Source organism: Sinocyclocheilus grahami, unplaced genomic scaffold, assembly GCF_001515645.1.
Source record: "Sinocyclocheilus grahami isolate Dianchi unplaced genomic scaffold, SAMN03320097.WGS_v1.1 scaffold418.1, whole genome shotgun sequence".
NCBI classification, from domain to species: domain Eukaryota; kingdom Metazoa; phylum Chordata; class Actinopteri; order Cypriniformes; family Cyprinidae; genus Sinocyclocheilus; species Sinocyclocheilus grahami.
In genome coordinates this window covers 378,472-392,109 of record NW_015505597.1, presented here as the reverse complement: position 1 = coordinate 392,109, position 13,638 = coordinate 378,472, and the positions used below count along the sequence as shown (strand labels likewise).

At 38.3% G+C, this 13,638-nt stretch overlaps 1 protein-coding gene across 1 annotated transcript in view; it reads right to left on the bottom strand.

Moving 5' to 3' along the window:
* LOC107551199 (triple functional domain protein-like) overlaps positions 1-13,638 on the bottom strand; it is a 168,195-nt gene that overhangs the window by 83,170 nt on the left and 71,387 nt on the right. Inside the window, exons 5-9 of the mRNA XM_016232740.1 lie at positions 10,632-10,824; positions 7,013-7,501; positions 6,692-6,814; positions 1,056-1,247; positions 738-782 (exon numbers count right to left, since the gene is read on the bottom strand). Coding sequence (XP_016088226.1) covers positions 738-782; positions 1,056-1,247; positions 6,692-6,814; positions 7,013-7,501; positions 10,632-10,824 — 1,042 coding nt within the window. The remainder of the gene's footprint in view (positions 1-737; positions 783-1,055; positions 1,248-6,691; positions 6,815-7,012; positions 7,502-10,631; positions 10,825-13,638) is intronic.

Sequence of the window (13,638 nt, the reverse complement as noted above, 5' to 3'; positions counted from 1 at the left end):
CTGTCCCACCTTTTTTGGAATGTGTAGCTCTCATGAAATCCAAAATGAGCCAATATTTGGCATGACATTTCAAAATGTCTCACTTTCACCATTTGATATGTTATCTATATTCTATTGTGAATAAAATATAAGTTTATGAGATTTGTAAATTATTCCATTCCTTTTTTACTCACAATTTGTACAGTGTCCCAACTTTTTTGGAATTGGGTTTGTACATGAAGTATTCAACTAAAGAGTCTCTGAACAATCATTGATGATTCACTTATAAAACAAGAGATAAAAATCCAAGACACACACACTCACAGGTTTGTTTTTGTGAAAAGTGGGGACATCCCATAGGCGTAATGGTTTTTATACTGTACAAACCGTATATTCTGTTGCCCTACACCAACCCTACCCCTAAACCTACCCCTTACAGGAAACTTTGTGCTATTTCAGATTTTCAATACACTCAATTCTGTGTGATTTATAAGCGTTTTGAAAAGTGGGGACATGGGGTAATGTCCTGAAAAGTCACCTTCTCCTTGTAATACCTATGTCATACTCTTGTCATTATACAAATGTATGTCCTCATTTGTCACAAAAACACGCGCACACACACACACACACACACACATAGTTTAGTCTGCCTGTGTATATAGGCAGACTGCCTGAGAAATGAAATAAGCGTGGCTTGCGGTGCTTTTAAAACATTTGTGAGTGGTCAAAAATGTCAACACGTGGATCCTAAACCTAACCTTAGCCAGTGATGTGAGCTTGAGGCAACTTGATGACTTGTTGTTCTGAATAACAGAAAAGGGATACAAAAGTGGGTATGAGTTTTTGTGAATAACACATCATTCTCTAAAATCTGAAAGCCCCTCTAGCATACAGTACATACTTACTCGGCAACTCGATTTGGCTAAATTTATCAGCATCTAAATGATATGTTGCTTAGAATTTTGTTTGTAATTAGCTCTTTGTAATTAACACACACATTGCATCATCATCAATGCATCAGCTTGTTTGGCCACTCAATGTATCTGTAGGTATGCGTCTGCACATTTAGGCCTCACCTGGTCGGTTTTCTGGTGGAAGTTAGCAGACATCTCCAGCAGCGTGCTCCTCTCATCCAGTGCAGCGGCAAACGCTTTCCACTCCTGTTCCAGCTGACCTGAGATCTGCTGAATCTGCTGGGTTGCATAGTGACCCGACTCCAGCAGCCTGTTCCCCACGGACATGATCCGACTGATGTTCACATACACATTCTGCAAGAGACCACAAAAACACTGAGTGCTATATACACTGTATCACTTCCTGAATTAGTTTTTGTTATGATGACACATTTATACTGAACAAGGGGAATATGGTAGTGGCACAGCTAAAACAAATCAAAACATAATGATTCTTGTCTTTGATTTGAGGGCTGAATTGGAAAAAAAGAAGTTGCTTCAAACACAAAATGTACTTTTTTTTGCTTTTAATATTATTGATTAAAATAGAAATGATGAGGGGATATGACAGATATTCTCAGAAACCGTATAAACAGCAGTTCACTCGTAGCTGCTCCTGCAGGGAGGAGTAGCTCTCGTCTGACCACAGACACACAGCTCTGGAACATGTGCGTGAATAAGAACGGAAAAGCATCTTAAGCCAAGAGGAAGAATTATGGATAGAGTTCAGACAATTAAATAAATGTTCCAGTGTGATTTAACAGCTGAAACTACAACGTGTGAAAATGCACTGTAAACAATGCTAGATTGCTTACATGCAGCTCTGACATAAAATATCTGGTTTCACTTTATTTTGATGGTCCATTTAACACATTCTTTTGACTATAAGTAATGTTGCACCTACATATCTTTTAACTCTTACAATAATATTAGTAGAGTATTAGTAGAGTGGTAGGGTTAGGGTTAGATTAAGTAGACATGTACTTGCAAAGTTACTTATAGTCAGTAGGATGTCTGTTGGGAGACCATCACTATAAAGACTCAGCAGATATTAATCTGATAGTCTACTAATACTCTAATGAGAGTTAGTTGACATGTAAGTGCAAGGTTACTTATTGTCAACAAAATGTTCTAAAGGGACCATCAAAATAAAGTGTTACCAAATATCTTAACAGATGTAAAACAATGACCTAGTCACAGTAAACCATAGTGTGAAATTTGATGGTTATCATATGATATGCATTTGCTTTTCTATAGTACTTTAATGATAATAAATTAATACTTTCAATTCATTGTTGCTGTGTTAGACAACTAGATAGCATAATATATTATGTGCAGTAAACATGTAGAACACAGAGAAAAAACAAACAAACAAATGTTTACATTTTCAGTGGCTGGGGAAAATCAGTATTAACCAGCAACACAACAGCATAACTTTTCACTATCCAATCAAATGTCTTTAGATAGAATCAAGCTCCACCCTACATTATTTCCACCTAAATCTTCTGTTTCACCTGAAAACACGTCACATAATCAGAGAAAGCAAGAGTGTGCTCTCTGACGTAATGGGAGCGTCTGTATGTGTGTTCTTAGGGAGAACTAAAGTCTAGTGCATGAGAGCGCTGGTAGAACGTCGAGCTCTGGTTACCATGCTGTTTCCTCACATGGGGCTAATTACACAGCCCAGAGGCATTTAAAAGGGAATAGGATCAATACACAGAGAGCTGTCAGATGAAAACCTGATGGGGGTTTGGTATCGGCCTGCGTGCATCAATAAACTGCAGCAGTCGTGTCCACGCACGTGAAAACCTGGAGCAATACCATAGTCACATGCACATACTAAAACACACATTCAAACTCTTGAACCCTTAGCTTTAAATCACGTCCCAGTATAATGCAATGGATGTACAATACTAAGGTGACAGTAATTTTATCATTTTTTATTTTTGGTATTGATGTGAATCTATGCGCCCATCTGTTATACATTAAAGGGGTCATATGATGCTTTTTTAAAGATCATTATTTTGTGTATTTGGTGTAACAGAATATGTTGACATGCTTTAATGTAACATAATTCTATAAACTCTGGAAGATGTGCACACCCACTAAATCTGTTGTCAATTTTACCAAAAAATTGCATTTAAAGATGACCATTTCTAAATAATCCAGCCTGCATAAGTAGATAAAACAAGCCACTGGTGCCCACATGCGCAAATGTATTTCCACCACATGAAGTCAGGATGGAAAATAGGGTTACTAACTCTCTATATCACTCACCCCGAGCTTGGTTTCAGAGCTGCTCGGAGAAGATAGACATGCACCACTAAACACAAATTCATCAAATCCCTCTGTTATGTATCACAGGCCTCGTGGAAACAATCAAGAGCTTCTGGTATCATTTTCATGTAAATCTAAAGCAGCTTAAAGAAACCTCTGGCTAAACATATGCTAAACATAATAGGTGCTATTTTCATGTCAATGGCCAGCATGTGGTTCATTAGCAAAACTGACTTTCACATGGAGGGCACATCAAAGAAATCAGTTTGTATGATTTACATAAATGTACACAACTCAAGAATCATGTTTGTTGCAGAAATGAGACTGGACAAAGTGTACATTTCTAAGTATATATACATATATATGTTACGTTTTTGAAAGATGTCTTATATGCTCACCAAGGCTGCATTTATTATCAAAATTACAGTAAAATAGTACTTTTTTTCATTCTTATATAAGAAATCATGGTAACACTTTACAATAAGGTTTGTACAATAATGTCAATTTGTTAACATTAGTTAACTACATTAGTTAACCTAAACAGTGAAAAAAATAACATTTATTAATCTTAGTATTAATATCAAAGGTTGTATATTAATTTTATTTAATTGACCTGAGCTAACATGGACTAACAATGAACAGTTGTATATATATTTTATATACATATATTGGTACCTGCAACTATTTTTTATTTAATTTAATGCATCCTTCCTTAATAAAAGTATGCATTTCTTTCAAAGACAAAAATCATACTGTCCCCAAACGTGTGAACAGTAGTGTATATATATTTTAAATACCTATGTTTCTGTTTATTTAATTTTATACGTTACACTTTTATATTTACAGTTCATTTTCAATTTTCTTTTTCTGTTACAAACACATGTACACTGCTCCAATGAGGAGAAACTTTTTTTTTTTTTTTTACAGTTTTTCCCCCCCTATTAGTATTCTGGTCAAGTACCTGTAATAATTATATTTTGGACAGAAAACACTTTTGCAAAACCATAAGCCATCATCTCATCCCAAAACAGAAAACATCATGAAAAAGACACTTGAGCTTAAAAAGGAGAGTACAGACGAAGCAAGTGCTTTACAGTACCTACATTTACACAGATCATGTTACAGAACCTGAACACTGCCAAGACACGCATACCGCAGAACAAAAGCCTTCCTCACACTTCATGACAGTACTGGACCCTGCAGTCTACTTCAACAGAGAGAGTTTACCCTTCACTCTCACGGTTTCATATTATTACAGTAAACCTCTTTTCTCTTACAAATACAGGATGATTAGAAAAGGAGTGCCTGGAACATTATATCTCCCTCTGGATATCTTTGGGTCTAATCAATACACCAGCATGATGGGAGATTATTACCCAGCCATGTATAAAATGCCTTTAGCCAGAGGAGTGTTTTCTACATGTTGTCCTCCAGACTGTCCTTCATAAAAGAGTGGGAGCCGAGTTCATTTACAACTTGACAAGCGTAACGTTCCGCTCAGGTGACATTACCCCTGGAACTCAATGATATAGCTGCTTAAGCATGTCTATTACGAAAGGTTACAACCAGGCCCCCAGTGTGCCATGTGATGAACATTGACGTCTCCATAAGTCACCTATTGAATTACTGTCAATACATACGGCAAATGCCAGAGAACCTGCAGGCTATTAACCCCAAGCCTACTGTATCATATTTTATATGCAAAATTCTCTAAATACTGCTAATTATCAACACGATCAAAACACGCCTTCTGCTTTTTTTTTTTAAGGTCTTTTTAGTTGTGGTTCTGTGAAATCTTTACTGACTTTTAGTAGGTAATATAAAATAACTTTTATATTATTAGCAATGTCAAGATGAACACTTACTGGACTGACGCATCTTAGGTTTACATTATCCATATTCTTTCGACTTTTTTTTTTTTTTTTTTTTGAAAAATCATGTTAAAGTATGAAATATGATATTTTTTTATTTGTGCATTTCCCAAACGGCACTGCATTGCATTATACTGAATGTTTTGCCCTCCCACAATAAAAACAACAATTTTGGCCATTTAACTAAGTATTTAAATATCATCTTACTGAGAATGATCATTATTACTGAAATAATATTATTACTGAAATGACATTATTATAATATTAGTGATCTAGTGTTTCTGTGAATTTTATGTAAGCAGCCTGCTACACTGTTATAAAGATCTTGTTGATTTACATTACAATTTTTATCCTACTTTTCTTACACTGAATAGGTTCATTTTCTGAATGTAGCAGGATTTTAGATCTCATCTATTGAACATTTCCCATTTTCATTTAGTTTAACTGCATCCTAACTGAAATGGAACCCCATGGAACACTCTATATATCTACACATGCATTAACTCTGTATGTAACAGAACTAGGACTCCACATTAAAAGACTTAAAGGATTAACTCACTTTCAAATAAAAATTTCCTGATAATTTACTCACCCCCACGTCATCCAAGATGCTTACATCTTTCTTTCTTCAGTTGATAAGAAATTAAGGTTTTTGATGAAAACATTCCAGGATTATTCTCCTTATAGTGGACTTCCATGGCTACCAAATGGTTGAAGGTCAAAATTACAGTTTCAGTGCAGCTTCAAAGGGCTCTACCAGACAAGGAATAAGGGTCTTGTCTAGCGAAACGATTGGTCATTTTCTAAAAAAAAAAAAAAAAAGTATATACTTTATAAACAAAAATGCACGCCTTGCACTGCACGTAATACGTAATTATGCTGAAAAGGTCACACTTGACGTAGGACGGAAGTTAGGTTCCAAAAGTTTTAAACATCCAGGATACGCACACGAAGTGGCCATTTTAAACAATAAACTGACACAAAGACATTTGAATATGTGTCATTGAACATACAACAACTTTTGAACGGTCCTCCTCCAAATTTGTAAACACTGACTGAGTCGGTACTTCCGCCTACGTCAAGCGTGACCTTTTCAACGTAATTACGTATTACGTGAAGTCATGGATGCGCATCTCAGGGCAGTGCAAGGCGCGCATTTTTGTTTATAAAGCATATATATATATATATATATTTTTTTTTTTTTTTAGAAAATGACCTATTGGCTGAACAGCAGTTACATTTAGATATGGATGGGCAGATGGCAGAAGAGACCATAGAGATGGAAAATCAGTGATTGATGCCATGCCATTTTCTTGTGAAACTCTGCCTTTGAAACCTACTGGGGGTGATTAACATGTCTGACAGGGTCACACACACACAGGGATGATGTATCTGCGTGTGACTGTTCTCCTGTGGCATTACGTACCCTTCAAGCATATATTGAGATGACTATTATATGACAACAGAAAATTCATTCTTGCATGACTAAGTGAGCCAGGGCACGTGTACAAAGGCACATCATTTAAATGATGTAACACACATCAAGCTACACTGTTATAACGCCTCAGGTGGTAACACATATTACTGCTGGACCACTGGACAGAGCCTTACCATGCAGTTCATTGCAAAGTGGTTGTGCTGGGTCTGCAGCTCAAGCACATGCTGATGGTTGGCTCCTATCTCTGTGTAGGTTGTCAGGAACAGGCCTTTATTATGGACGATCCAATCGAACATCTGTTGAGAGGAGACATGGATTTTCTGATAAACAGTCAATATGTTAATATTAGGCATGCTAATAAGCAACTAGTTAATAGTGAGAATTGGTCCCTATAATAAAGTGTTATCTATTATGTTATGGTCCCAACCCTATGTTATATGTAAAACTATCCAGTTTTCTCCTTATTAAACTTTACATATAATTAATGTTCACACCTTCTCTGCATCCTGCTGAAAGAGTCTCAGCTGGAAGCACTGATCCAGTTTAACTTTGCGCATGTGCCAGGATTGGTGCAGATGTTGGCGTGTGGCGTGGAGTTTATCCAAAAGCGCCTGGACTTTTGGAGCTAATCCCTGGATATCTCCTCTGCCTTTTTCCCCACACTGGATTCGCTGAAGCAGGTGTTGACCCTCAGTATCTAAATCCTCCACAGGAGCTTTAGCAACCTTTTTCTTCAGGGAGGCGTGCTCCTCCATAGCACGCCGAGACCCGTCCAGGTCTGACGGCAGCTCCCGCTGGGACACCAAGTCCTGGAGTTCTTCCAAACGGGAAAGGATACGAGCTGCATTGCTCGTGAAGTCTTCAAAGGCCACTCGAACTTCGATCCACTCCTCATGGTCATAATCCAGACTGCCCTCGAAGTCTGGAGTCAGCTGGGAAGGATCAACCACTTTGGTCAAACCCTCGAGGGACACCATGATGGTCTGAAAGGATGAAAGTAGGACACTTCGGTTCATTTTCTGAATGTAGCAGGATTTTAGATCTCATCTATTGAACATTTCCCATTTTCATTTAGTTTAACTGCATCCTAACTGAAATGGAACCCCATGGAACACTCTATATATCTACACATGCATTAACTCTGTATGTAACAGAACTAGGACTCCACATTAAAAGACTTAAAGGATTAACTCACTTTCAAATAAAAATTTCCTGATCATTTACTCACCCCCATGTCATCCAAGATGCTTACATCTTTCTTTCTTCAGTTGATAAGAAATTAAGGTTTTTGATGAAAACATTCCAGGATTATTCTCCTTATAGTGGACTTCCATGGCTACCAAATGGTTGAAGGTCAAAATTACAGTTTCAGTGCAGCTTCAAAGGGCTCTACCAGACAAGGAATAAGGGTCTTGTCTAGCGAAACGATTGGTCATTTTCTAAAAAAAAAAAAAAAAAGTATATACTTTATAAACAAAAATGCACGCCTTGCACTGCACGTAATATGTAATTATGCTGAAAAGGTCACACTTGACGTAGGACGGAAGTTAGGTTCCAAAAGTTTTAAACATCCAGGATACGCACACGAAGTGGCCATTTTAAACAATAAACTGACACAAAGACATTTGAATATGTGTCATTGAACATACAACAACTTTTGAACGGTCCTCCTCCAAATTTGTAAACACTGACTGAGTCGGTACTTCCGCCTACGTCAAGCGTGACCTTTTCAACGTAATTACGTATTACGTGAAGTCATGGATGCGCATCTCAGGGCAGTGCAAGGCGCGCATTTTTGTTTATAAAGCATATATATATATATATATATTTTTTTTTTTTTTTAGAAAATGACAGACCGTTTCACTAGAAACCCTTATTCTCTTATTCCGACCCTTATTCCTCGTCTGGTATGGTGTAGAGCCCTTTGAAGCTGCATTGAAGCTGTAATGTTGACCTTCAACCGTTTGGTAGCCATTGAAGTCCACTATAAGGAGAATAATCGTGGAATGTTTTCATCAAAAACCTTAATTTCTTTTCGACTGAAGAAAGAAAGACGTAAACATCTTGGATGACATGGGGGTGAGTAAATTATCGGGAAATTTTAATTTGAAAGTGAACTAATCCTTTAACTAGCAATTGATTTTTCATTTATATATTTGTTTTGAGATTTTGAGTCTTTATGTCTGGAGTGTCTCTATAATGCCCTGATTAAATTATTTTAATTATAATTACTAGGGGTGTAACGGGTCTTTTGGTTCGGTACGCATGTGTAGCGAACAAACACAGTATTGTTTTAACCACTGCATGAGTAAAACTTGGAAACTTACAGTTTTATACTTTTGATAAGAAACAAAGTATCATCTTACAAATTATGCCCATTTTTTCCAGGAAATTAAAACAATAAATGCCATTCTGGCACTCTTTGATGTGGCGAGACAGATCACTGTATAAACACCTTAGTTCAAATGTTCAAATCGCAGCGCGCAGTGTCAGACAGCGTGATCATCCCTTCCTCTTTACTACTAGTTTTAACATGAAATAAACATGAATGATCATACCTCACGTAATCACTCAATCAGTGTTTCAACCGTGGAAAGACGTCAACAAAACAGCTTGTAAACAAAATGTCACGTAGCATTTCATTTACCTCAGGCAAGTCATCAGTGTTCAGCTTGTTAGTTCGTTAGAGAAATTAAGTCTAGAGAAGAGCATTTTGCGAAATATTACACTATATACACATTCAATTTTACTTTACCTGTTAGTAATGTCTTAATTATTTAATGTATGTTTAAATAAATCTGCTATGAATCAAGTTATGACAGCCACTGTGTAAATGAATATATTTCAACAACAACAACATAGAAATTTTATAATTTAGAAGGTAATTTAAAAACTGCATTATGTGCAATTCACGTTTGCATAAGGAAACCGAGGTACGTACCAAACCATCCTGTTTGTGAACCGTTACACCCTAATATTTACTAATACTTTGAATTAGCATTTTAGTTTAATTTTAGTTTAGAAATATATATATATATATATATATAAAATCTCAAAGGCTCGACTGCTTGTATTGATGTAAAATTTTAACTATATCACTGCATGGCTCTAATCTGTTAAATGTGACTATAATGAATGAAAATATTAAGATATCATAAATATTAACATCATGATATTTGTAAAGCTGCTTTGAAACAATGAAAAACACTATATAAATCTAATTTGACTTGAAATTTGACAATAACAACAAATTGCTGTTTTAAAATGTAATGTTTTATATGTGGGTGAGGCATCTTTGTGACATCTTTACAACAACCAAAACAGATTACTGCAAAGTATGACAATATTTTGGCAGTTCTGGGTTCTGAATGGAATGGTTTTGTCTGTGACTCCGTGGGAGGTTTCCAAGAAGCTGAAGTTGTTATTTCAAACAACAATGCAATTAAACACTGATTGGATGATGAATACAAAGCCTATTGGATCAGTTACATTGAACACTTTACTTAGAGGAGCCAGAAAAAAACATTCAAAAGATTGCAGCTCAGGTCATGTTATTAGAACAACAGCAGACAGATGAGGGGACAGTGGACACTTGAGACTTGGTGGTGGACAGAGTCCAGAACTTCAAGACAGCCTGGTCTGCATTACATCAGTGCAATTAAAAGGATTTTCCAGTGTTTAGGTGTAAACAACTTCAAATAATATTTGTGATGCAGTTATAATCACTTAGTATAAATCAATTACACATATATTAGAATGTAATAATACTTCTGAATGTTGTGCCACACTAAATGTGTTAATTTAAGAAACCTCCTTTGGGAAATTAAGCCTTCAGATTAAATATAAAACTACTGCATGTGTCTTCCTTTCAGCTCTAATGAAATAGGTCAGAAGTAATTTTGACAGCTCTACTTTCGCACCACCAATATGGAATGTTCTAGTAAAACATATATAGACTGTGTTCTCTCTTTAATTTATTTCCCTGAAAGAATCTGTAATCTCAGACAACAGATTTTAGAAGAAAATTCAAAGCAAGATCCAATTGTATCTACCAAAAAAATAATTTCACTGTCACTTTATTAAATGTAAATTCACAATGCACAAAGCCCTTACCTCAAATTCAAACTTGGAACTGCCAAAATTCGTCCTCTGTTTCTGCCAGAAGTTGTCAGGCTTGATGATGAGAGCGACGTGGATGCAGGAAGGAAACGATTCCTGTAGGATCTTCAGCAGAGGTTTGATAGAGTCCCATTTGGATCCTCGCATATCCACGATGACCGTGAAGCCATGTCTGCTCACCTCCTCACTACACAAACAAATAAAAACACAGCATCAGCTCTTCTGCACGGCTGACACTCACATCATTAGGGAGATGTAAATGAAAGCCGCTACTTTCAAATTGAAATACATTTTAGTGCATCATATATAATGTGAAGGGACCATGCATGGAAAATAACAGTTACCCAAATATAGCATATGAAAGATAAAGAGACCCTTCTTGCAAAATTTAGAGAAAACTGCCATAGGACAAACATAAATAAATAGATTAATGCAAAAGAAAAAAAAGAGCTCTCTAGCTCGAAAAACAGCCTGTTAACTCAAGAATGTTTTCATATCCACAGCTGCACTCCTCTAGTCTGACTCTTAAGCAGGAATGAGCACTAAATCATTCTGACCTCCCTCTCTGAGAGAGAGAGAAAGAAAGAGAGAGAGAGAACAGAATGCAGGATGAGTGAGACAGAGAGAAAACAAGAGGAGGGATAACATAATGTGAGGCGATTTATATGTACACTACTGATCAAAAGTTTGGGGTTAGTAGGTCTACTTTTTTTAAGACACTGTAAAAAAATGACTGTGAATTTAATGGTAAAAGACTGTAAAAATGCTACAGTAAAAACCTGTTGAATGGTTAAAGGTAAGTTCCCCTACTATATACGGTGAAAAACTGTTTTGGACATTGCATGTAATTTTACAGTAGCATACCGTTTTTGGAAGTGAAAAAGAACGTATAATTTACAGTGAATAACCGTAAACTGACATTCCCAGAATTCCATGCGTTACATTTAAAATTTGATGTTTTGTTTTTGCTTTTTAAATAACTATATTTCTTAGTTTTTTCTTAACAGTTTTGTACATTAGGGTTGTATGTTACATCTGATGTTGTTAAATTAATGTTTATTGCATTATTTCAGTTTCATGTGTGTTACCATGATGATGTTTAGTGTTTGTGTGAATGACACTGTGCACCTTCTATGTATGTTAGTATTAAAAGCTGCTTGTGATAGGCTTTGGTTCATCATGTGACTTTCTAATCACCGCCTGCTTTTGGTGGTTATCAGTGTATTACAAAGATACAAAACGTCTTGGTTACTTGTGTAACCCTCGTTCCCTGAAGGAGGGAACGGAGACGTTACGTCAGTCGTGTAACCGTAAACTGACATTCCCAGAATTCCATGCGTTACATTTCAAATTTGATGTTTTGTTTTTGCTTTTTAAATAACTATGTTTCTTAGTTTTTTCTTAACAGTTTTGTACATTAGGGTTGTATGTTACATCTGATGTTGTTAAATTAATGTTTATTGCATTATTTCAGTTTCATGTGTGTTACCATGATGATGTTTAGTGTTTGTGTGAATGACACTGTGCACCTTCTATGTATGTTAGTATTAAAAGCTGCTTGTGATAGGCTTTGGTTCATCATGTGACTTTCTAATCACCGCCTGCTTTTGGTGGTTATCAGTGTATTACAAAGATACAAAACGTCTTGGTTACTTGTGTAACCCTCGTTCCCTGAAGGAGGGAACGGAGACGTTACGTCAGTCGTGACTGACGAATTGGGATCTCGCCCGAGAGCCCAATCACCTTCGAGTGTAAACTAAACAAGCCAATGACAGTTGGCGTGCGTGTTTCACGACGTGCACCCCGCCCCGCAGCACGGTTATAAAAACGCACATCAGTTTTTCGCTGAGGATCCGAGACTACGTGCCCCGGCCATATAGCGGTGGTACAGCAACTGTGGCGACGGGACGTAACGTTCCCTTTCAGTCAGTCACGTTCTACGTTACGTCAGTCGTGACTGAAGAATTGGGATCCGTATGGAAAACGCCACTATTGCTGACCCCCTCCCGAATTCCAGGCACGAATCGTCGACCGAAAATGCCTGCAGGTCCCCAACCTCTTGACCGAGGCCAATGCGGTGAAGAGCACTGTCTTCAACGACAGAAACTTAAGCTCTACTGACTGCAGAGGCTCAAAGGGCTCCCCCTTCAAGGCCACCAGGACCGAGGGGAGATCCCAAGAGGGTAACAGGTGAGGGCGTGGAGGCTTTAACCTCCTTGCCCCTCTGAGAAACCTGATGACCAAGCCGTGCTTCCCCAAAGACTTACCGTCTACTGCCTCGTGATGCGTGGCAATGGCGGCAACATACACTTTAAGGGTGTAGGGAGACAGCCGTCCCCAAAGCGTCTCCAAATCAGCTGGACTGTCTCGGGGTGGAGTCGGCATTCTCCCGGAAGGGCGGGCTGATGTGAGGCCTGGGATGTGAATAGCGCGAAGCGACCTCAGATGCTTCTGCCAGGAGATGGCGGGCGAGTTGCGACGTGACGGGAGCATAGACCGCCCTGGTGGTTGATGTACGCAACGGTCGCAGTGTTGTCCGTACGGACCAGTACGTGCTTGTCGTGTAGCAGCGATTTGAAGCGGCGCAGAGCTAGCCATACTGCTTGCAACTCGAGGCAGTTGATATGCCACTGCAGTCGGGGCCCCGACCAGAGCCCCGCAGCTGCATTCCCATTTGCCCAGGCCCCCCAGCCCCTGGCAGAGGCATCTGTTGACACAACAACATGCCTGGATACTTAACCAAGGGACACCCCTGTCCAAAGAAAGGCAAGATCTGCCCACGGGCTGAAGGTCTGCCATGTCGCCATGCCCATCTCGGGACCCGGTCGTGAAGCCAACGCTGAAGCGGTCTCATATGAAGCAACCCGAGCGGCGTGACAGCGGCTGCAGATGCCATATGCCCCAGGAGCCTCTGAAATTGTTTCAGTGGAACCGCCGTCTTGCACTGGAAGGACCCCAGGCAGTTCAGCATCGACTGTGCACGCTCTACAGAGAGACGTGC